Here is a 26,029-nt window from a genome sequence, read left to right as displayed (position 1 = left end):
CTAAATACCTACAGAGGGGAGAGGAGAAGCAAAATCAGCTGAAAGGAGTCAACCTTACCTAACACCATAAATAAGATTACAAGTAGTTCTATAGTTGGACATCAAGGTAAGGGTAGAGCGTATGATTTTTCATTCACCTCTAAAGCTCTGTCTAGGACTGTTATTCAACACAGCCAAGAGAAAGACAATGCTAAAGACAATGTCAAATCTGCTGCAGATAGAGGTCTGACCCCTTAAAGGTAAGCCCTGACAAATGTAAAAGAATAAACTGAACACAAGAGCGGAGCTTGTCATCATTCTGAAATGGATCGACAGGTCTTTTGAATCATACAGTAACACTTATCAGTAGTACTCAGAGTATAAAGCAGCCTATATTGATATTTTTTAGGATTTATATGTTATGATCAACTGACAAGCAGGATGCAGTTTTTTTTTTCCATGTAGCCTGTTAACAGGTTACATCTGTGAGTAGATTTCACATGGAAAAACCTCCCTCTGTCTGTCCTCACCACTGTTTGTCTGTAATTTCAGTGACATTTAGTGTTAAGTGCATTACATTTCTCATAATATAATTCCAAAATGTGTACACAGTCACTATACAGCTGGCATTGCATTGAAATGATCTAAAGCATACAGACATAACATTGCTGCCTCTCAGTCGATTGATTTGTATTTACAAAACACAGCACATTCCTTTAATGATCATTCATTATTCTTGGATTGAGGGAGGGAATCTAAACCATTCACTAATAATTATTAAATCTATGGTTTCACTTCTTTATTCAAAATCAGAGATGCGGACAGCAATTCAGAAGTCCAGAACCAGGCTAACCGTTTCAGTGAAACTCTCTGAATGCTGCAACGTCAGGCCCAGACACTCAAGAATATGCCCCAGATCCACTCATTGAAATAAGTCCAGCCTAAACTTTGCTCTGATGTTTGAATAGCTCAGAAGTGTGCACTTAAGAGCTCTGGCTAAATCATGAAATCACCAAAGCCACTTTGCAAACTGACCGGATGTAATCAGGGAGTCTATTGAGAAGAATGCTCTGAAGTAGCCAGGTCTGTGTTTCCCGTCCCCTTCTCATACAAGTAGGATTTTTTTTTTCTTGGGTCTGTTTCTGGAGAGGCTCTGCCTGGCGCCACTAGTGGCTTCTCAGTATCTCTGTCCTTGTCTCTGTGGCCCTGTAGAGTCCTTCACATTTTCCCAGAGCGCAATCTGCTACCTATCTACTCATAGGAACAAAAACTGTACATGGGTCAGTCAGCAAATAAATATGCCCTCTATGGGGAAAAGAGATGGTGAACGGCAGGGCTGTACAGTAGAAGACATGGAGAAGACAAAAAACTCTGTATATGAAGTATATGAACTAAAGCCTTCTGGACCTATCATCCTGTTACTAATTGCATCTGTGTTTTATCAGGGTGTCTTGTTATCATCCACAAAGTCCTTCAGGTCTTGTGAAAGGGGTCCCCTGTTGGTCACAGAAAGTGGCAGAGGAAACGCAACTGAACACAACCCCTAATGGGCTTTACATAGATGAAGTGCTATGATAATGCACTGCCTATAATACCAGGAGCTGGTCACGCTGTACACCATCACCTCATGCCCTTGTTCTGGGCTGCACCAGTACTGGACCATTATCTTCACCACTTCAGGTGCTGCAATCAGCAAATGGAGCAGCCACAATGAAAGCCTTTTCTATCCATCTCGGAAAACGGTGATCTGAGGTCAAAGGGTGACAAAGAGAGAAGGGGGCAAGAAAGGAGAAAATGACGGGAGAGAAAATATGAAAACTGTGAGAGAAACTGAGACTCCATACAACACAATAAGACTAAAATGCAGAGACATCCAAGAGAGGGAGTGTATGAGGAGAAATCTAAGTCAGTTTGGTCCTCTAGACATAGGGGTCATAACTTTTCTTTCTGCCCAGTTGTTTTAAACATTATACAAGAGCAGAGGCACCGTATGTAAAAACAAAATTAATACAGCTTAAAAGCTGATGGAAAACCCTTACTAAGACACTCAGAGCATGAAATGAAAATAAATCAGAGAAGATGCAGTTTATCTGATTTTTGCTAGTCTGCGTGAGTAAGCAAAAATGGAGGCTTATCTGACTGTTAAAGCAAACAGGGGAGGATTTATCGTGTTATTCGTTAGCTCCATAATTTCTCCATTGTACATGCTAAACAGGGTCAGGGATTGGATTTATCCACAACTTTGCTGCTGCCTCCTTATTCAATCAAACATCAGCAACTTTGTACAACCAAAACTGCCATAGGTAAAAATAGGACATGCTATCAACTATGGAGATGGTGAAGATAAATCAGGAGTCCCCCCACCCCCATCCTCCATAGCAGAGGAGAGGGGACAATCTGTCTTTCACCACTCCATGTCTCATAATCCAGCCATTTGTCTAAGTCTTCTAGACACTCAGCATGTGGCACAGCCAGGCCAAACACATTGATCCAGGGAAGTATTTCTTGTGTATCACGCCAGCCACACACAGAGTTCTTTATTCACCACACTAGACTCTGGTCCTCTCTTAGTGGAAACCCCACTGTTTCCAAAGCGCTTCAGCCTTCTACATTCTTACAGGGTAAAACATGGAGAGGTCTTCTTAGAAAATGCCATCCTCCTGCCATGTCTGTACTGCACAGATCTCTGTAAAGAGTGATATTAGCAATGGACAAATGGCAGTCACAGGTGGATTATGGCCACATTGTGTGAAGGATCATTACAAGATACTGTATGTACATCTCTCACTATTGCACCTTAGTTCCATTAAAATGTACTGTATTGTGTCATTGCCTTACTTCCATGTGTTATACCTTACAAATTAGACAAGCAAATGAAATTAGTTAACTAGTAGGACCTATGCATAACACACAGGGCTGAGCAATATGATTCAAATCAACATGACAACACCGAAAGGATTTCCCCCCTAATTAGTAATATACAGTAGTAATATGACACAAATCACAAGTACAATAATCAAACTGATCTGGGGATGACATTATTGGCCTTGGGACAAATTACAAAAATCATTTACAAAATAATTTTAACTCAAGGTACACTTACTATATTTTCTTCTGAGATTTCAACCGAATCTCCTGGTCTTCATCAGCTGTCGTGAAGCTGGGTTCAGTTAAATTAACCATTGGTAACTACTTTTTTAACACTAAGCAAACTAAGTTTGCAGATGAAGACCATGAAATGCAGTTGAAAGCTACAGATACAGAGTATATAAGAGTAACATAGGTGGACAGGTTTTGTTAAATATTCAAAGCAATGAACTTTCTTTGACTGTATAATATCAGATCAATATTTGTTTTGAACTAAAGTTGGCTTTGAATTTGATAGATTTTTATTGTAAAAAAAGAAAAAGATCTTATTATCATGATATGGTTCCCACAAAGGCCCATAAATGTTAATACTGAATTAATAAACAGCCCCAGCACATGATAAGCCTTTGTAAAAGTTGCACCAAAACCCCAAAACATTCATTTAAGCCATTTCTAGACTTTTACAGACTATTACTCGATAGTCAAAAGGTCACAAAGTAAAGGAATGAAATGTAAGTAACTGTCACTGTTAGACGACACATGGTCGTCCATTTTAGCCACCTGCAGGTGGAACCGATTATTCTGGCACATTCTACTAATTGTCTCTGAACTTCGTCTTTGTAATGGTGAGTCACTTGCATTAAATTTAAAGTGCTTTTTAATATGGTGTTTCTTATATCGTGTCCACCCCCTGGAGCAGCATATCAGTGCCAGTTTGACATCTTGGCCATTTCCTATCTAGGCTGATAGGAAAAAAGCAATCCAATTTCAGAGAGACATGGGGTGTGAGAATCCACCTGGGACACAGGCAGGGCTGAAAAGGTCAACCTGTACTAGATATAGCAGAATCTGTGTGAGGAGGAATGAACAGGCTGGGGCTGCAGTGTGCATGCGGTGGTCAACACAAGGGATGGTGTGATTTGGTTACTGTACTATACAGACTATCCATTAAACATTGGGTAATTTTTGGGGGGCGAAGGTGGCAATAAAATTCCACGCACTCTCTCAGCACACCACTTTTCTCCAGCTGAAGGATGAATCGGTCAGAATATAGTATAGTCACAATTAATATTTGATTCTACTTTAATCTGCGTGGGGTAAAAAAAAAAAGGACATGCTTTATTATATCAGACAATTTTGTGTGTCAGGTCAAAAATATTGGGGTATTTTGATGCCTTTTAATGTGAGTGTTTGTGTTTTGGACCTTCATAGCATTCTTATAAATAGCAAATCCCTCCATCTGGCTCCTAACTAGGCAAGAGCAAACAGAATAAAAGTGGATGAAAACAGTATTCCGCCCAGGTCTGTGTGTGAACAGCGTGCCTGGGCACTGAATGGAAGACATCAGAGAGGATCAATAGCAGCAGGTATTTTAACCTTGGCTTCATTATTCATTCCCACCATGCTGACAATTCCCATAAAATGCAGTGTGTGATGCTTTCTTGATTGTTGGCAACCAAGTTATTCAGTCATGAGTCATCACTCATGCAAAAGCAATATTAATCACTGCAGCTTTCTGCGTTATCAGAGTAAAGAATTCCCTTTTGGATATCATTGGAAGATTACACACCTACATAATCTGTGCTGATGTTGATTGCTTTTTCGACCACTACTGATTACATGTCAAATGTCAGATTGAAACTAAATCTAAATTTGTCAAATAGGATTTATAACCAGAGCCACTTTTTGCATGGGAAGTAGTTGTCACTGTACCATGAGTAAAACAAAATAAACAAAACAAGAATACAGTAAGGCATCACTATCAAATTCAGTGTTTCTCAACACAAAGTTCAATCAGGTGACCCCTTTTACACAGTCAAGTCCTGTACCTTGTTTCCTCCGCTTCTTACCCCCTGCATGGGTCAAATAAGGAAATCAGCAAAGGATATATGTCAGGTCATTGAATGGCTATATATATATATATATATATATATATATTGCACTCCTCTCTTTTCTGAAACAGGAAGTGGTGCTAATAATGCTGTAGCAGAGGCAGGAGCAGAAGTGTCAAAACGAATACAGAGGTCTTGCAGAGGCAGGAGCAGAAGTGTCAAAACGAATACAGAGGTCTTGGTCACTCTAATGTCACACACACAAAGCACTTCAAACGTGACTTGACTATGAGCTAATAATTTGGTAACAAATACACAGTTTCTCCATCAATGTTGAGATAAGTGAATCTGACGTATTTACCTCTGGTCAGTAGCACAATAATCACATTTGTCCAGCATCACGAAAAATAAATTTGACAATGAAATGTGTTAAAAGAGGAAAATCTCGAGAAAGCTTCTGTTTACACCTGGAGAGATTACAAATTGATGTTGCTGTGCAGAGGATGGTGGAATGGAAAGGACAATGTTACATTTGTCAGGTGACCAAAATACATCAAGCACTTCCAGCTGGGTGACATGCGGCACTTAACTGAAAATGCTCCCAACAGGCTTTCCCATTTTCACAATGTATATGATGTCCAATCAATCAATATAATCTCACTTTGAGATTACCATCACTCTTCCGGGGTTAAACTCACTGCCTCATAGACATATGAGGAGAGGAGAATAAACACACATGCAAAAAGAAAGGCCTTTGTTTTACAGTTGTGATCACAATGTACTGATTTTACACATCTACAATGCCTGGCGAGGTCACACGGCACCATTCAATCATTCTGCCACTATGATAGGCAACCTTCCACCCACTGACCACGCACATCCTCCCTGGGCTCCTTCCATTAAATAAATTGTGTTGTAATAATCTCCTGGCTCCTAATATTCGTGGATGAGCACAGCAGTCTATTTTGATTACCCCACTTTCAGGCCCAGCCAGAACCATCTGTAATCCCCATGTTTTACCCTCACTGAATTAAAGGAGGAATTATTTAATGAAGACCGAAAGGAATAGAGTGTCATTCATCCTATGTAGTTTCAAAATGTTTTTTTTTCTCCCACCTTCGCATGCGGATTAGCACTGTAAGACACAAAGACATGGTCCTTGAAGACATATACTAACACTCTACGCTCTGAACTCTATTGATACATCTTTTATTTAAAAGATTTTGATCTCATATGGATCTTGAACCCATCTGCATTAAGGCTTACTACAATCAAAAGCTGTCAAAACGTTTTAAAGTAGGCTTTACATTCCTCTGTTGCATCTCCAGCACCTCACCTTGACCTTTGTGTAACTCTCACCCAAGCTATGTCTCCTGCCACTGCCACGAGAAGGGGAATCACCCTTCCTGCAGCTGTGTATGTTTCTCCATCTCATTTTTCAATAAATCCACCGATGGAAAGCTAGAGGCCCCACGAGACCCAAACAAATCAATAGCAAAACATACTCTCAAATCAACCGTAATCAACCTGAGTGAAATAGAGAATGCTGTTATTTAATCTGATCCCATACGCTTGCAAACACAATGCACACAGACGCACAGGTACACTTGCGCACACTGTGGTGAGTGAGTCCCTTCAACCAAAGGCCTGCAGCTGTTCATGACTGCTAATGCTTGATAAGGACTGTAAAGCTAAGTTGTCTGTGTAGTATTTAAATATCTAAAAAAATCATCAAGGGAATAATAACTATGGGATTTATTTCCCCCACATTTCCTACAATATAAAAGGCCAATCTAAGTACAGGTAGCACAGATACCATCTCATCTCCCAAATACACTAAGCTTGTCCCTATCAATTTGATCTTTTGAGTTATGTGAATATTGTGTGAAGCTGTACAAAAACATTTTTTCTCTTTGGACTAACGGTGCATAATAAAAATGCCATCACTTACTTTAGCAACAGAATTCAAATATCAAACTGGTTAAAAGGTCCATTGTGTGGGATTTAATGGCTGGCAACCAAATAAATCCTGCTTGCCAAACACTCTTCTCTGAAAAGTAGAGCATGGACCAAAACAGTGTCACGGCTGTGACGTGACAGAGACGTGCCCGGTGGGGTTTCGGGAGTTAACGTGGAGAAACTACAGTGGCGACAAAAAACAAAATACCCTCATTCTCAGGTAATGAAAACATGCGGACTCTAATAACAGGTGATTATACTCAAATGAAAAAATAGTCTAACTTCTGCCATATTCTATAAATACAGCCCCTAAATCTTACACACTGAACCTTTAAATTAATATGTAACATAAACACCTTCAAAAACACAATGGACATTTTCCTTTAGTAAACATTTTGTCAAAAAGTTACTTCCCTTTAACTATATCACAGCCCTAATGTGCACATTGGTGACTAGATCTGCTCTACTTTTCTTTAATATATGCTCTGTAAAAAAAAAACAGAAGCAAAATTGTAAGATATCTTTTCAGAGGATTTATTTTTGCCACTGTCTAGGTAAGTGTCTTCTGGGAAACAGAACTGGATGTGTGGGAGGAATAAAAGGCTGTTGAAAAAAGTGGACTTTGCAGAGGGGATGGAAGGATTTGCCTGACTGTTGTTGCAAAGGGATTTAACTGATTGACAGAAACTGCAGGACAGCCGACCCCCCTCTCTGATAGTGTTGGCAACATGGTTCTAAAGGAAAAAGGGGGGATTAATAGAGCCTTTAGTGCAAAAAAAAAAAAAAGTTCTAATGTGCACATCTACTTTTCTATCTCCCCCAGGGAAATGTAGAAGACTTTCCAACAGATGTGTCCTCTGGGTTCTGAATCGCAAGATAATTAAAAGGCACTTGACGATCAGAGGGCTGCATTCTAATATTACATCGCATCATTTCTCTAGAACTCTGCACAATGCTGTTGCATTGATAGAATCTATTGAAAGGACCCTGTGCAAACTGGTAAGGAAAAAAAAAATCATCACCTTGTCTTCATCATACCAAGATAGAGAATCCATTCAATAAGAGGGTTATCATTTTGTCAATCAAGCACTGAAATATTCTATTATCTTTAAAAGGAGCAATGAGCATCATACGACTTTGATACAATCTCTATTTATGACCAAGAACAAGCAATGCTGATGGGTCTCAGCACAGCTTATGGTACATAATAGGAAACATAAAGTCATATTTTCAACAGAAGCAAGTTAAGCGAGCATAGCAGATTGCATCCAGTGAGGAGCAGGGCTGAGGAGGAACTAATCTCAATATCAATTATATTGTTCAACAATCCTATCAAACCCCCACACATATATTACGGCCAAGGACAGTAATAATCATCCTTATTTCCTCTCCATATGACTCGGTCATTTTATAGGAATGCTTGTCTCTTTTTGTGGGGGTTGTAGATGTAACTCTCTGGTTAAATGACCACATCTGCTCACTGGAAGATGCTTGTTCAGAATCGAAGGACGCTGTTCAGCTTTGGATCTGGAAATGAGGCTGTAGATTGGATTATGATGCCATTTTTAATCCGTCTTTTTCCCCCTTGCAAGATATTGCTCCTCCCTTGCTTCTTAGCATTATACAATACTTGACAAGAGAAGATTTTGCTGAATTCCGGCGCAGCGATGACTTTGTGATTTCTTGTGACACTCTAATTTGAGCAAATAGTACCAAAGCTTTGATGTAGACATGGGAATAAAACTTTAAGTCACACAGACCCATCTCTTCACTGGGCCCATTAAAAGGTCTCACTTGTGTACTTTAATTGCAGTCATGTTTCCCTGTCTTGGATCCTGATTTTGGAGGAATCATGTTTCTTCTTTAGTTCATTAAAAATAAAATAGTAGCTGTAACTCATCTCAGCATGCTGTGTTAACTCACTGACATAATTAAAAAAAAATTTTTTATCCATCTTACATGGAGATGGGTTTCAAACATCTTTGAAACCCAACATCTGAACTTCCTGCAGTAACAAGCATTTATCCTTTAATCTACTCTATGAATTAAGTTGCTTTATCTGAACATGAATCTTTTTCCATCCAGAGTTAGCCAAAGCACTGGCACATTGTTTATTCTCCTGACTGAGTGCCACATCTGTGGTTTTAATTGTAGAGTTGAGTGATTATGTGATCATAGCATTGAGTGATTGAACCACAAGAAAACTGCTCTCAGATTCCCAAAATATTTAATTATGGTAATATACAGTATCCCTCCTCAGACCTAGAACAAGTGGGTAGCTAACCTCATTTTTTAAAACACTTTGCGTATTTTCATTTATCTATTTATTTTGGTGCAGCTCACTGAGTGTCACACATGCATCTAATTCACAGAGTGCTGTGCAGAGCGTCTGTTTCAGCATCTTGCTTAAAGACACTTCAAAACTGATGGTTGGTGCCAAGTCTCTGACCTTTCAGTATCAGGACAGCCTCCCCAAGCCCCAAATCACCCTTCCTCATGACATTTAACACAGTGAGTAACAGAGCAGTGGGGGTCAGAAGAAACACAACCAGCTGAGAGGAGCATAATAAAAAACTATTTATTACATGTCTCACTTGATGATGATGACCTGTGTGTGGATTTTGAAATAAGAATCATAAGCATATCTGCAAATAACAACATTATGCCTGAGATGCCTGGGGCAGATTTGCATTTGTTTACAGGTTTTGACTGAACAGACACTGGAAAAAAAATACTGGAGACAAACAGATTCTTAATCAAGAATAAACCACATCACAGAATTGATCACCTGGATCTGGCTGTACCTGAAATACATTTTTCCTCTCTCTTTCTGCACAATTAAAAACAACTTTTTCTTTTTCATGACAGCTGCCCTATGTGTCAATCAAAATTCAATAGACAACATCCGGTGATGTTAGCCACCACACCGCATTTGTCGCTTCTCTAAGGATAAACAGGCAGATGAATGTGTCTGTTTTCTATTCTAGGAAGAGTCTTATTTAGCCTTTTCCACTGACACCACAGGCCTGTGAGCAACTCGCACTACAACTCACATTTCTCTCAGTCAAGTCAGACATCTTATTCTTGAGGTAGAAAAACACACTTTTTGTGGTAAGTGTGTTTCTATATCACATGTCATTACACCATCATACCCAATCAGGCAGGTTAGGCAAGTTTGTATAAAAATGGCAGTCTTTCTATAAATTCTTATTCCGCAACAGAAATGTCTCCACATGATTTAAATGGTATATAGTAGATGCATATGTGACCCATCTGCAAAGGCTGACACAGCTTGTAATGAAACTGTTTTACCCGTATTATTAAATGAGAGCAAAATGTGTTCAATTTTAAAAAAAACATAGGCTCATTACACAATGCACTCTATGGGGTTGTTTTTTTGTTTTGTTTTTTCAAGTTTGAAGGAAACAAATTATGTGAGCATGTTTCCATCACAACCATATCATTGCATGAGGCCCATCTAATAATATCAAAATCATATACACACTTGTGTGTACTATAGTTTGTACAGTCTGTAGTTTTAGCCACAGTGTTACTGTTTTGGCAATAACTTCTGCTAAAAAATGTATGACTCATTTTCCACAATTGTTTACAAGCATTGTGCGACAGCTATTCTATAATCCTAAAAGCAAGGATGAAGGACCTTAAATCTCATCTTCAGCAGCAGTTCAGAGCCTCCATGTGGCTGTGAATCAGATGCACATGGCCAATAACAAACTCAAGGGCACTAACAACAGAGAGGAATCTGTAGGCCAACAAAGGAGTGCTCCTAGACTTGCAGCTGTAGTTTGTCACTCGAGCAGATAACTCTATTAAATGCAGACATCAAACATGTCTATCATTTTAAAAAAAAATGCCCTAGAGCTTTAATTTAATTAAAATAAAATGACACACACACCTTTCTGTATATAATGGGACAATAATATATGTAAGCCTTTAAAGACAATGAGAAGTGAAGGCCTGATCACTACCCTTAATTAATGATAAATCACCTCCCCTGTGCACAGGTTTGCCCAAATAAAGGAGAATAAACCACTAAAGGGCTTCAATTACTTATCCATATGGATCGCATCTGCCCAAGATTGGTAAATTGGCCTAATTAGCGAAGGTTGTGTTGTCTTTGGGTTGTTCCATAACACAGCACAGTGTATCTACAGGCCTCCCGAGTAATATGTGCATACCCCGAGACAAATGAATATAATTCCACTGCTGTGTTATGGCACAGAAACATCCCTCTATCTAATCTATAAACTAATTAGTCAAATGTGACGTTTTTATAATGCAGTTAAGCCAAATTGGTTGTAATTGTGGCTTTGGGTAAATGTCCTCCTTCTATGCAAAGTGTTGTAGGTTCTATAAGGCTGAGTAAAACAATGAATGGGCTGCTCTTAAGCTGATGAATGCCCTAATAAATGATCAACACATCTGGGCCTGTGCTTACATCGACGTTAACGTGACGCTTCACTCTAACCCGTTTGTTGTTTGGAGAGCATGTGTATAAGGTGTCTAAATTTACCTGAAATCACTGTACGGGTGAATTATCCAAAATCCGGCGGATTTAACTCGCTCTTGCTCCCGTTCAACCGCCTTCTCACTTCCAAACATCCTCAGGGAGAACTTGTTGACCCCTGGTTGAAGCATTGCTCCAAACTGTCTATGCATGAACCCAGCTTGGTATAATCTCTCGTCGTCCGGCAGAATCTGATCAATGCCATCCAACTTTATAAACCCCGACTGCTGGTCTGGGGAATCTTTTTGGCTAGCGCCGCCACCGCTGGTTCCTTGTGCGCCTTGTTCCGGCGGCCCATCGCCGATGGCTCCGGGGGGGTTCTCCTCGCTCGGGGTGACATCCCCCTCGGTGATGAGGCGCCTCTCCTCCGCCGAGTCAGAATCGTGCACATGCCGACTTGTGATGGACGAAAGGCTGCCTCGAAATCTCCGGCAATCTCCATTTGAGCTGGTCTTTGTCGGTCTCCCTATGTCCGTCTCCATAATCACAGACTCCCCACTTTTGGTCTCCCCGATGCCTTTGCAGCTTCCCCCAGAGGTCGGCGACGGTGACGGTAAAGGCTTCATCCTAATACTCTTCCTCCGGGTGTCCTTGTCTGCGTCTTCTCCTTCGCCCATTATGGATGCTTTCTGTCCAATGTGCTGTGGCAAACTGTAGAGCCTTTTACGCATGGAGGAGTGCAACCTGTCCATTATGACATTGAGAAACAGTGGGGGAAATTAAATAAATCCAGATTGTTAGGCTGTATTAAAACGATTATTGCCACCAGCCCCGCGCTCCCTGTCTGTTTGTGAGAGCGATCAGTCTGGAGCTAATCTGAAGCCCTGAAAGCCTGCTACACATGACATGGACCGCCGTGGCTCTACTGAAACAGATGAGAGATACTCTTTTTCGTAATTAGACTACCTGACAGTTTGCATATGTCCTCACGCACAGCCTGGGCGGTCCGCTTGGCCACTTCGTCCCCGATGTACATCTTTGTGCCGTTCCGACATTGTGCGCAAAAGTGGAAAAAACTGCTTGAAAGTCACCTTAGCGTGACATGTGAGGGACGTGCCGACGGACCGTGATATGGAGACGAGGGAAAGGTCATGCACGACGAAAGATGCGCTTTTCACCAGATGTCTTGCCAGCTGCCATCAAACAACGCGACACAATCATGCAAAATACAGTAGAGCATTCCAGACACTGATGACACTGATCCATAGTCATGATGCGTTTTGGCGAATTGTGAATATTCATGATGCTGATCTATTGGGTTGCCATAGGAGCGAGAACTGCAAATAAGCTCAGCCCACCTTGTTTAAAGGGGAATGCTCGTCCCATTCTTAAAACGCTCTCCCCTTCGCTTAAGTTAAGGCTACAGGTAGGCAATGCAAACCCATTGTTCACTTGAGAGAACCCAGTAGCCTGTTTGCCTTCCCTATCAGTCTGATCCACTGCGTATTTGCGCACCCAAATACAGTTGAAGCTGGAATAGGCTCGTCTAATTTGGCAGAATGTATTTTATCAATAGGCGCCCATAGGATTGCTGGATTGCGTGTGACCTCTCAAACTGTGATACATATAAATAAGTGCATGCTTACATGGTATTTTGATATTATTTGTCAACTTATGATTTTAGTCTTCACGATATATCCGTATGGTGCCACAACACACCCAGATTGTAGAATGGATCAATAAATATATTTTGAAATATCTTCTTCTTATCTAGGCTGATAACAAACAAAAACCAAGTCATACTGTCATGAGAATAATCCAATTAAGAAGTTTGCTATGTTTCCCAAATGTACACATCTCTGTAATATCAACAACAACAACGATGCCCCCCTCCCCAAATAATTCACCATATGTTAAAAAAACAAAACAAAAAGAAAGTCCCTTTGTCAGTGACAGGTATCCTGAATTATGAGCTTTTGTGTTATGCATTCACAATGTTAAAATGAGGACAGTTTCAGTGTATGCAGTTAATTTCCTTTGTGTGATAAATTTTAATTTGGCAAAATGACAAAGGCTTAACAGATGAAAGATTTTCAAAGGTAGATCAGAATTCTTAGAAAGACTTTTATATTCCAATACAGTGAACAATGCCACATTAAATGCAATATGAATGCTTTGTCTGAAGTGTCATAATCCAGAGGGCATATTGCTAATGCAAAAATCGTTTTAAAAAAAATCAATTAAGGGGCATTTTTTACTGTACTTGATTTGCATGTCACTTTGGCTCCCCGTTCAAAAATGAATGAACTGAATTCAATTATAACTACAAATGCACGCATTGCAGTGAAAGTCCTCCCAGCTGTTTACACATACACACGTATTCTAAGAGTTTTTTTTAATGAGCCCACTTGTTGCAATTTCAACTGAGAGAGAGACATAAACAAAAAAAAAAGTGGTGCAAAGCACGGTTTAAAAGCACAAAGAGTCGCTCTGAGGCTGAATTTGTTCAGATAGCTTGATAAAGAGTACCTTAGCTAGTGGTCAGAAAAATCATATAAAGCCTGACCAAGATATTGTCCAATATCAGGTTACTGAAAACATATTGTAGATAACAAGAAATGAATGTGTAGAAATTCCAAATATACGTATGTCTAAGGTAATTTAGAAACACCCAGCCATTAGTCATACTTACCTGTTGTGAAGGGCTGAAGCCTATCCCAGCTGACACTGGGTGAAAGGTGGGGTACATCTTGGACAGGTCGGCTGACACACAGAGACAATATTTATGCCATTAAAGTTTGTCACTTCTAAGTTAAATGTCCTGCTTGGTATTTATCTTGGTATTTTCTTTAGTTATGTGAGTGATTTTTTTGTTTATCATCCCTTTTCTTGTCATCTTCTGTCATCTTCTGTCATCTTCTGTCTCAGCACCTATGCTGTGCTGTGCCTCCCTCGTTAGCCAAGTTGGCAGCTGGATGTGGGAAGAAAGAAATACAGTGGGGAAATCAGACTGGATGTTGACCAGCAAACTGCTTTGAGCTAGATATGGCAGACATCAAATAGAGCTGGACTCTGGTTGATATTAGCATATTGCAGATATACTCATATCAATGTATAACTCAGACAGTAAGTAACAAGAAATTACACAATGCCAAACAAGGTTTCAGATCAATTCAGAAACAGTGTCACCATTGTCCACCAGACAGCACAGGCGTGTTCTTTGATCTTTTAACTGTAAAATGTCCCACTTCATATACATCTTGGTCTCAATAAAATAAATAAATAAACAAATCTAAGGGATCTGTATCAAGACTGTAAAAAAATAACATGCAGTGTCTTTGTTACCATAAAACAAATGTGATAACTAATGTACCTAGAGTATATTAAGGTTATCTATCTATCTGCTCAGATGGGAAGTTGGGAAAGGCAAAAATGCTCGATTGTGTGCAGATAAAGTTTATGATAGGGTGACTTATATGTACATCTGTAAACATGCCATTTTTTTTTCTTAGCATCTCATTTCCTTCCCCAACTCTGTTGAGAGTTGCACATGCGCAGTACGATGATGAACTGTGCAACAAACACACAGTATCTCGTATCGTACACTTTCCTACGTACAGCTAATCATAATGTGTTAATGTGTTATGTCATCTGTAAATGCAGAAGGAGTCCCGAGCAGATCTGGCAGGCTGAGCCCATCTGGTACTGGCTTTGCCAGCAATCACTAGGGATCGTCCATGCTAATGTGTACTATTGCTGGTGAGCATCAGTATGTGTCTAAGCAGTTATCGTAGCCCACAAGCAGCAGATCGCAAACACACTGGTGTGTTTAAAGGGACTGCAATGTCGACCTTATCTCACTGACAGTTCCCAGTCATTTTCTCTGGCCCATCCCATGTCTGACACATTCCTCCCTCTGATTGTCACTCGCCAGCCACAGTGTGCAGATTTTATATCGCTTTATTTTATTGGCTAAATGCCATTGTAACTGTTTAGTTGATTTCTGTTGGAAACAGTAACTGTAAAGGTTAGAGAAGATGCCAAAACCATTCTTAAGCGTCCACAGTCTCACGGGTGCAAGAGCTCTGTCAAAAGTGAATTATTTGTCCTGTCATAGCCTGTTTATTTTTACTGGTAAAGCAAGTAAAGATTTTAGTTCTTGACCTTTTGTTTTTTGGGATTTATTTATTGTCACGCCGCAGGCTCTGCCCTGCTCTCTGTTGACTGAACTCCTCCACAGACACACAAACATACACACATTGCACTGCACCTTGGCTAGCTTCTCTCTCTTAACATACTGTAAGTTGTGTTTTCCATTAGATTTGTCACTTTCTACATAATGTGTTTTTGTACTGTTTGATGAACTTTATAGTAGATGCAATTTAAATACAATTTTGGTCCCAGCTCTGCACTCTCTTGACAGTTTATTTATATCAAGTTCCCTGATCTGATGTCCTATTTTCTACTCTTTTGTTACAGTAATCTATTAATTAATTCTAGGAGGATGATCCCCCCCCCCCCCCTATATGTTCATGTTATAATCGACTGTAAATCCACAAGTTAAAGCGTTGGAGGGTTCACATCTTTGCCACCTTTGCCATGTTTTTATTTTTTTTTAATTATTATTTCTTATGGCTCAAATAAGCTCCAACAGCTCTGTGTTTGTAAACCAGCCCCATCCTCACTCATCTCATCAGAGGAGGACAGAGGACAGGGTGAATGTCTGATACTGAGACTGATGTCTGTCATCTTCATCCTTTCTAAACTTCACTCAGTATTTTGATGTCAGGAATGTTTTTATCTTTTTGACGTTTTATATTTGTTTCCAGCGAGATATTATAGGATTTATACAGTGACTTTGCTGTGTTAACATTAGACAGACAGACAGATGTGTAATACTTTAAATTATACATAAAGGCTTATCATTTTATTTTTTAAACTATATATTTTCAGAAAGAAATGGGTTAGTAATGCAAAGGAACCCATAAGAGTATTGCTTGCTGCACAAACCTGGAAAAAAAAAATACATTTTTCTGACCAGACCCTCGCAGACATATTAGTCCCTCTCAAGGTCAAGCCAGAGGAACTCGGTGGACTAACCTGAATTCACTTAAAGTTAAAGACACTTAAAGTTAAGTTAGCACGTCAGGTGTTAGTTTCCTAGAAAAGAAAAATATCCACAAGGAGCTTGAAACTGGACATGGCCAGCAGGGAAAAATATCCACAAGGAGCTTGAAACTGGACATGGCCAGCAGGCAGACATGGAGGTTAAAGAGACACGGCCGCTTCGTGCCGGGCTCTGCAGAGACAGGAGGAGCTCCTTGGAAGGTAGCCATCCTAGTTTCATGTTAAGCTAACGTTAGCAGCGATTAGTCCTAATTAAAACAATGTTGCAGGTAAAAGCTTCCGTCGTTACAGGTGTGTTGGTTCACTGCACCAGTTTTGCTTACTCAAATATGAGTTAACTTCACTTCATTTGTTGTTAAAGTTTAATCTGGGACCTACCTGCTAGCTAGGATAACAACAGTGTATCCCGGCAGCCCAGCTACAGAGCCACGGTGCTATGGCAACCGCAGCAGAAGATTGTTTAACTCGAAGATATTTCATTTAACACCAAGATATTTCATTTAACACGAAGATATTTCATTTAACACGAAGATATTTAATTTAACACGAAGATATTTCATTTATAATCTCTAAGACTTTCCAAACAAAATATCACAGTTCACTATTCCTTGACTTTAATAATAGAGTTTGTAGCCTGGACTGAAAAACTTTGTTGTACAATGCAAAAGTTGAAGAAAAAAAATATGCAGGTTGTGATATTTCGTTCTTTATTAACCTAATTTTCCCAATAATATAATGGTATAGTGACACTTTATTCTGCTTTAAGTGTTTAAACCAAGACAGAGCAGACCAAAGGGTACTTCTATCAGTAGAAGTAATTATATTTACTGTAAGCACAACCATAGTTGAGCTGTGTCCATTTAAACAAAGTTTCTATGAAGCGTTATGTTTGCTACCTCAAATTATCTGTGGTTTAGTACAAAAGTAAAACGAGCAGAGATAAGTGTTGCCATTTGGATGCACAAATAGATATGTTAAGTGTTGGTTACTTTTCCTGTGTGCTCTTGAGTAATCAAGTAATAATTGTGTATAAAATGTCAAAAGTCATGATGCTCTGGATTCTTATTCTGACTGAGCAGCAGTCGGAAAACTTAAAGGAGCAGTGTGAAACTAATTCCTCAAGTGGCCGCTTGAGACAGGCTGCAGAAGTGCGTCTTCATTAGCATATTAAAATGGCAGCAGAAATAAACAGCCTGGTTCTATAGATAATTTAAGTTAATGCCTAAAGTTCTGCATAAATAACAGTTTGGCCGCTTGATTGACAGGTAAGTGTCGTTACAGATCATGTCATTCGGCCCGCCTCAGGTCCACTTTAATCTTACACACAGGACCTTTTAAGATATTTAGTTAACTATGATATGAAATTGGGAAAAGTAGTGTTTGCTGCATGCAACTTTTGCCTGTAAAAAAGAAGTCCAGTTTATGATAGGCTCTTTGTTTGAAGGTTTACTTTCAAGTAACAGAGTTCTGCTGTGATTCCCAGTCCTGATTTATATTCAGTTTTGGTACTCGCATGGCAGTTGATATGAAAACAAATGACTCAACATGCACTTCAAGACACAAAAACAGATCTCCAGAAATAGACACAGCAGATCAATCAAAAATCAACTTAAAGTTATATCTGCAAAAGCTCAACAGAGCAAAATGAATTCGGTGCTTTTGTGGATTAGCTGTTGGGTCTCATAGGCTTTTATTCCAGCAGACATTTTGACTTGTGGTAGCAGGAAAAGCACAGGTGTTACTAATAACATTAACAATGGCTCTGTTCCATTCAAGTGTCCCAGTAAACCACGACAGTGTGACAATGAGACCAACATGCACCAAACCAGGACATCGAAAAACAGGAGCTGCTAAATGGAATTCAGCCATCGTTAATTTTATTATGTACAGCTGTGCGTGTCCTGCCGGGACATGTCAAAATGAAAATCTTTGATGGAACAGGTCTGTCAGGCAAAGTGACTCAGGTAAGCTATGGCGATTTTATCACTAATTATGATATTTTAGATTTGATATCAGTCACATTGTCTATTGAGGTGGTGGCACCTCTTGGTCAAATAAAACAACTTTTACATGAACAAAAAGTAAATACAGTGTCACAATAAACAACTACACTCTGAATCTATGACCACAGCCTAAGTCAGCAGTTTCTAACCTTTTGTGCACACACACACGCACACACACACACACACACACACACACACACACACACACACACACACACACACGCACACACACAGAGTTAGATGTAATTTTTTTTCTGTTTGTTTGTTTGTTTGTTTCCTGGTGCTGTTGGTGCTCTTTGCATGTCTTCATGCCGTCATCCTTTAGCTTCTTGCCAGAAGTGTCTCACTGTCCTATTTCACGTTTCTCAGACACGTTGTTTCATTCATGAAATAGTGATGCTCTGACCGCAGGCAAGAACAAGTATGAGAGAGCAGAGGCCTTAGATGACCTGATGAAACTGTCACAGAGGTTGAGGGGTCATTGTGTTGTGATCTACTAAGAAACCTACTATTTTTAATGAGTCAGGACAGAAATGTTAGATTTTGAGTAGATTTATAGATAGACTTTTGTATAAATGATTTAGTAAGTGTGTGAGCTTTGGCGCCCCCCTAAGGCCTGGGCCTGGACCCCAGGGTGAGGACCACTGGCTTGATTGAGTAGTAGTTTGTTTCATAGATAGGACAATCATTTGAAAACTACTGTGTTGCGGCCTTTGGCTAATGTCACACATACTCAGGTGTCCCTCAATTTGATATTCATTTTTAACTGACCATCAACTGAGTTTCAAAATATCATGTCACAAACTAGAAAGACTGAGATTTTAGAGGAGCTGTTGGGTGGCATAGCAAATGAAAGAAGTGTTGCTTTCACGAGTGTGGTTTTGTCTTCCATTAACTGCATCAAACTCTAGATGGCAAGCTGGAACTGTATGTTTAGTGTGGAGACAGGGATGGATGGCTGTGACATCAAAATCTACATAGATTACACAGTATACCATGTGAAAACTCTGAGAATAGAACAACAGTAATAGGCATGACTTCCAATTTGTTTAAACTGAGTTTGCAGTTGCACCGTGAAATATGCAGTTCAGGGCATTTGTGAGCGTCATTCACAGCCTACATTGGGCAGTGCAACTGTGATAACACTTAACTGGAAAATACAAAATAAAACCCTCTAAAATAGAGAGATCTGTCACGAGTTAATCAAGAAAACAAATTATTCATCGTAACTTTGCACTTGCTTATATTCTTTTCTCTTCACTAGGTATTTGAGGCAAATGGCAATAAACCGGATATTGTCCTCACAATTGTGGAACCTGGATACTTGCTGGTATTACAAGAACAGGAAAGCTTGGTAAGAGGACTATGTGGCTGTATTGATGGCTTTTGTCCATCATAATATGCACTCATCACCTGACCAGTAAGTCTTATTTTCCAGATCTTGGTACACTAGTTTACATTACATTAGTTTCACCTTCATGGGTGTGCTTGTGGGTGGTGAGAAGGTCTTTTCTTTAAATGTACTTTGTTTCTTGTTTGACTCAGACCCCTCAGAAAAAAACAAACAAACATGCAAGACCTTGATTGTGGGTTTCCATATATGTATTTTGAACAAGTAATATATATGGATTGAAATATGAAAATATCATAAGCAAAGGTTATTCAGATCGCCTTGAAACGATCAGTTTAAAAAATGTTAGCATTTTTGTGGTCCACATCACTTTTTGATATTCACATACTGACTTCTAGCTCATAAGACTGTGACATTTTTACTCTAGAACAGTGTTTCTCTACGTACCACTTCAGAAAATATCAGGCTTTCAAAGTACTGCCATTATGACTGACGTTTAAAATACAGCAATTTAGGCCCACCCTGTTCAACTACAGCAACAGTTCACACAGGAGGCAGGTTTTTTTAACTAATAGGAAGATTACATATTGTTGAATCCTGAATGAAACTGGTTCAAGAACAAGAGCTCATTTGTTTAAAAGTGGTACTCCTGATTCACACTTATATTTCAGATTTTTCCTATTTGGAGCCACAATTGCAGAGTTTTTGAACCACTTATTTCACCTCTGCTTACTATCTTTTTGTCACATCCGAGCTTATGCATGCTTGCTACAGGCAAGAATGTGATTACATATTAGGATACTGAAACTAAACATTTCAGGAAATGCAAAACTTATTTCAAATTACATTCCAGTGGTCCCATAAATTATTTTCATTAGATGTTTTGTAGTAGTTTGATAGTATGATATGTTGATGTTGATATGTTTTTTCACGTACCACCAGTGGTACTTGTACCATAGTTTGAGAAACAGCGTCTGCAAGAAACACTATGTTGCATGAGTGTTACAGTGTACCCAAAAAATAAATTGTGGCTATAGGAGAATTGCTTGCAATCATTTAAGGCTACAGCTGCAATTGTCATGACACTGGTAATTGTTACTAATTATTATTGTCTTAATTTAAGATTGTGTGTTAAAATGAAGCAATTAACAATAATATGTTTTTTTTAATGTGAAGACTATATAAGTATTAGCATATTTCAAATTTCTCAAAATGGCTAAAGGAAAAATTCTGCATTCTCTCAGCAGATTTTCTGGGATGTAAATCTGCTTTCCAGATGAAAGGCTTTCGATGAAGGCCATATGAAATATTCTGCTGAAGAGCTTGACATTTCCGTGCAAATCTGGTGGGATTTGACTGGATTGTTTGGTTGGGTCAAGCCAAATGTCCCTCAGAACTTTTTGGGTACAAGTTCAAAATCTGTTAAAGATTATTGGATTCAGGCTCATGTGAAGCTTAAACTCGCTACAGGCTCGGTTCAGATTTTGCTATAAATATTTTTTTTACATAGTACTCAGGTTGGGAGTAAATTTACATGCTTGACATTTGTTGTCATGTTTGTGCGTTTGTGCGGTTTGTTGCCAGCCTTGGCACAGCAAAGTGACATGTTCATCTACCACAAGTAGGCCAAAACTTGTGGACAAACAGGGCAAGGAATCACTAAAGTCTACTGCAGGGGTCGGGAACCTTTTTGGCTGAGAGAGCCATGAAAGCCACATATTTTTAAATGTATTTCCGTGAGAGCCATATAATATTTTTAACACTGAATACAAATAAATGCGTGCATTTTTATAAGTATAATAAGTCTCTGAATTTATTCTTTTTAATAACATTGTTATAGTGAAGCTAACCAATAATAAACAAAATACTTCTTAACATTAATGCGACTTCTGGTGCTGCATGGTCCCGATCATGCACCGATCACCATAGCAACCACTGTGTTTCGGATGTAGACGCGCACTCACGTACTGCTGAGTGAAATCTCCGGTCATTAGCTCATACAGTAAGCAGTTTCTTTTCCGAGTTGTTCTGTATCGTTAAAATTGAACAAAATAACACGAAACACAACTGCTTACCCTCCTACTGACTTTAATTGGGACATTTTGCAACAAATGTAAAGACATTAAAGGTGTGGTACACGTTTAGAAGGCTGGGTGCAGAGGAGACCACCAGGCTCTCTCCAAGGGGAATGGGAGAGAGGGCTCCATCGAGCATGGACTAAAACACAGCACGGACAGTTCAGAAACAATTCGGAATGAGTTGAAAACAATTTTTAAACAGACGTTTTCAAGACTGCATATTGCTAGCGGATCATTTTCTGACCCAGAGTGCGGCCGTGACTGGTTCTGAATAAGGGCTTCCTGGTACTGCGTACCTCCATTGAATGTTTTAGTGGTACGTAGTACCGGACCGTACCGGCTTACTTTCTCCCCTGTCTGTGAGCCAGATGCAGTCATCAAAAGAGCCACATCTGGCTCGTGAGCCATAGGTTGAAGACCCCTGGTCTACTGTGTGTGTGTGTGTGTGTGTGTGTGTGTGTGCGCGCGCGCGCGTGTGTGTTAAACCAACATTTTAAGCAGGTAGGCCTAACTCTTATCTCAAGGTGTTACACTGCAGAAGTCTGGTTAAGCATGTAAAATAGTAAAAGTAGAACATGAATTTGGGGAATTTAGCAGTTGTTGTGGCCTTTAGACAAAAAAAGTTAACTTCCTGCCCTGCAGACAACAGAAATTTGAGGGACTACTCACTGTCTCATTAATAGAGTTCTGGCAGGTGACACAGCTATCTTGCTGCGCCAGGGTGCAGAGCCAGACAGATATTCAGGTCAGACTGCAGAGAGCTTTCACCGAGGATGATAGACTGGTCTATTATAGATTGGTGCAGTGAATGCTCAGGAACTTTCAATACAGAGAATACAGACGGTTTAGGCTGAAGGAAACTTTTTGAATTGTCTTAGAACAAAACAGAAATTTGCTGTAACAGAGAGAATCAAGGGGTGTGTATACATATATATGAGTCCCACCATTTGCGTATACATGTTACTGTTAATAAATACAAAACACAATAGTGCTTTTGGTTTGAAAAATGCATATCACTAATATTGGATGTTGAATAATGGTACTGCAGTAGCACAGAGCATCTACTCCCTGGTGCAGTGGCATTGTAAAATCCTGTTGATGTACCTCTTTTGTTAAAACAAATGTATGAATTGAGGACATTTAATAAAACAGGCTGATCACAATATTAATCCATTGTTGTATACATTTGCTTGTTTGATTCTGTGTGTAACAAGCTTATAATAAGCCCCAAAGCTGGGGTTACTGAGTAAACAGAGACCCCTGCAGACAGTTTGAGGTAATTATTTTCTTCCAGCCAGCTTGATAAAACTATAAACGACTTTTTTGAACATTCATGTCATCACTCATTTCACTCATGTGAGTAAATGAGTGAAAATGATTATGCTGTTATTTGGTGTAGTACAAAAGAAGATGATTTTACATTGTTTACATTTAATACGTATGAGACAGTTTTCCTGTCCTCGCTGTTGAAGATGTTTCTTTCTCGTCTTTTCTCAGGATACAATCCCTTTGCTGTGTGGCTCTGATTCTGTCAAAGTACACCAGAAATCTGATAACCTTATGTTTCGATTTACTGTGAAGGTGAGTCGTGAGATGTATTGCAATCCCACAATAGGTAGTATTTTCTCAAGGTCTGTCCTAATAGCCTAATTCCCTTGGAAAATGAAGATCATTATATATAGCCTACATATATTTAGTTTCTTGTCCACCAAGCCTTGTATAACTTAATGACATGCTGATGTCACAAAAGCAACATGCACACCACAACTTTTATTGGCCCAGTTAAGATTGTCAGACTGAATGCAGTTGTTTGCAGGGAGAGAGCCACATGATTAGGATGCAGTTTTATGGAAGGAGCAGGGCAGAGGCTATAAAGGAGTGTTCAAGTGCTGTGGAAAAACTGATGGAGTACATGCCTGTCACCACTCAGGATGACACCCCGCTGCTTCCTAATCAGTCCCCCACAGAAATCTCTGCACCAGTGCTACAGGTTTGCCACTTTACAGCTCTATATTGTAATCACAACACACAGATCAGATGTTTGTACATTTAAAACGTGTTGCCTATAGAAATCCTCAAAGTAGGCTGTAGCTGTACAGTATGAAAGATCTACTGTTTTATTTTCTCCTTGCATAGTGTTGGTTTGGTTCAAATGAGGCACTGACCTCCTACGTCACCACTATTGCACAGTATTTCGTAAATTTAAAAAAGTATGTCAGCATAATTGAAGCTGTCATATAGTCATTACTCACTGCTTAATCCACCGTATTGTCACAATGCTGTGGTCAGCTTCATGAACAGTGGCCATATTATACACACTAGATGGTGCTATATACAATACTGTCTTATTCTTAGAGGTGACACTACAGCTACAGTAGGTGGACTGGGATAGAGGATACGTATATACTGCACATCAGTCATTAGCCAATCACAGTACATATATATATGGTGTAGAATACAGTATGTCCCACCCCAAACACACACACAGACAGGAAAATAGCACAATATAATTCATTTATGACTACATCCATCAAAGTGGCATACCCTTTAAACCACTGAAGAAACATGTTCTTTATATTGTCTTTAACAGTCAAATTGATTTTGAAAGCAAACATTTTTATCTGAAAGCTAAAAACCAACAACATGCAACATGCAATTGAAGTATTTAACCAGTTGAAATTCATACTCCACGGATTGTTGGTGGTCCATCATGCAGGTATGCTTCATTTCAGTAGTGACCTGTTATTTACTTTCAAACACTTAGACCCTATGGTTAAATTGGCTTCTGGGTAAAACTTCAGCCATCTAGCTTACAACATTTAACATGAAGGACTGGGAAAGGAAGGGACTCTGCCCTGGGTTTAAATGTGACCTTTAGTAAACAGACACACTGAAGGAGTTCACAGTGAAGATGAAAGAGCTTTGAGGGGTGGCTATCGTTCAATTAGTAATGAAGCCATTGATTGGCCTCTTAGCCCTGTGGTGTCGTGCTGTGTTCGTCAAATCTTTTTTCTTCCTTTGTGTGTAACCTCGGCTCGTCAGACTGGGCAGGGGAAGGACATGGGAGTTGAGCCTGACCTTGTCCAAGGAACGTTGTCAATCAAGCGTCTCATCCAGGTATTGATCTTTTAAAAAGTGAGAGCTTACAACTAACAAAATACTTGTGCATCATATTCATTGTAAGTTTAACTAAAGAGCAGTGTTTTCATTGATTTTCATAAGGAGCAGAGTGTTGATTTATTTAATTACTTTAATTACAAACACTAACATAGGCTAAACCAGGATACGTGGTTTCTTATTCTAAATTTAAATGTGAAAAAAAAAGTATTTGTTGGACCTTCCACAGCACCTCTTGGGAGAGACTGCTGTGACTCTACCTCGAGCATATCGCCACTGTTCGTTGGCACAAGGTGACTTGGAGCCCTTCCTGCGAATTTGTCTGCTGGATCCCAGCTTTCATGCATTTGTGGAGAAGGTGGAGGGGGAGCTGAGGAAACTGCTTGAAGAGTAAATCTCAACAACAGCTGAAGGCAGAAAGGTCAAGTCAGTGCAATGTGTTTTTTCTTAAACAGTTTGTGTAGGCAGTGCCTGGTGGTGATGGTGGTGCAGTGTTTCTTGCTGTGCTATTTATGTTGTGCAAAATGTTGTTAGGCATAAGTTGTTGTGGTATATGGCCTGAAGAAGAAGTCTTTAATTGTATTGCATTTAGGCAGTTAGAGGAAGCACATGGAAAACGAACAAAAAAAATTTCGAACTTTTTATTCAGAAAAAAAATATTGGTCTCACTCATATGTTTGATCGTGGCTATATACTCTGGTCCCTCTGTTCCCACTTTAATGCAGGTCCATTTCCACCCCAACACACATGGATACATTGTATTGAAACAGGAGTCATGCAGCTACAGCAGTGAATTTTGCTATGCCAGCTTCCAAGTGATCCCACAATATTAAAGCTTCACTGAGTAAAACAAACTGCCCTCCATATATCTATTTAAGAATACATATTGCATAGGATTATAGCCATGCTATACAGTTAAAGAGAGAGAAAAATAAAAAATAAAATTCAACAAATGAAATTGGGAAATATAAAAAAAAATATTATTTTTTTTTTACAATTTTCCTATCATTTGAACACTCATACTTCAA

General features: G+C 39.4%; 2 protein-coding genes across 8 annotated transcripts in view; one reads left to right on the top strand and one right to left on the bottom strand.

The window, feature by feature from the left end:
* hcn4 (hyperpolarization activated cyclic nucleotide-gated potassium channel 4) overlaps nucleotides 1–16,952 on the bottom strand; it is a 76,834-nt gene extending 59,882 nt beyond the window's left edge. The window contains exons 1-2 of one of the 2 annotated variants that reach the window (XM_027281676.1): nucleotides 16,831–16,952; nucleotides 14,018–14,296 (exon numbers count right to left, since the gene is read on the bottom strand). Coding sequence is in view for 1 of the 2 variants with exons in the window: in XM_027281675.1 (XP_027137476.1) it covers nucleotides 11,392–12,077 (686 nt within the window). In the remaining variant the exon portion in view is untranslated. Of the gene's footprint in view, nucleotides 1–11,391; nucleotides 12,673–14,017; nucleotides 14,297–16,830 lie in introns of those variants that run through there. The other variant, XM_027281675.1, reaches the window with a different exon arrangement.
* rec114 (REC114 meiotic recombination protein) overlaps nucleotides 16,377–26,029 on the top strand; it is a 43,624-nt gene continuing 33,971 nt past the window's right edge. The window contains exons 1-8 of one of the 6 annotated variants that reach the window (XM_027281680.1): nucleotides 16,377–16,525; nucleotides 16,570–16,653; nucleotides 19,720–19,809; nucleotides 23,382–23,465; nucleotides 23,701–23,874; nucleotides 24,927–25,001; nucleotides 25,231–25,422; nucleotides 25,727–25,933. In XM_027281680.1, coding sequence (XP_027137481.1) covers nucleotides 16,570–16,653; nucleotides 19,720–19,809; nucleotides 23,382–23,465; nucleotides 23,701–23,874; nucleotides 24,927–25,001; nucleotides 25,231–25,395 — 672 coding nt within the window. In that variant the 5' untranslated portion in view covers nucleotides 16,377–16,525 and the 3' untranslated portion in view covers nucleotides 25,396–25,422; nucleotides 25,727–25,933. The other 5 variants (XM_027281678.1, XM_027281681.1, XM_027281683.1 and 2 more) reach the window with 5 other exon arrangements.

This window comes from Larimichthys crocea, chromosome VIII, assembly GCF_000972845.2.
Source record: "Larimichthys crocea isolate SSNF chromosome VIII, L_crocea_2.0, whole genome shotgun sequence".
Classification (NCBI taxonomy): domain Eukaryota; kingdom Metazoa; phylum Chordata; class Actinopteri; family Sciaenidae; genus Larimichthys; species Larimichthys crocea.
The sequence above is the reverse complement of the archived record's forward strand: the minus strand, read 5'-3'. Positions and strand labels throughout refer to the sequence as shown.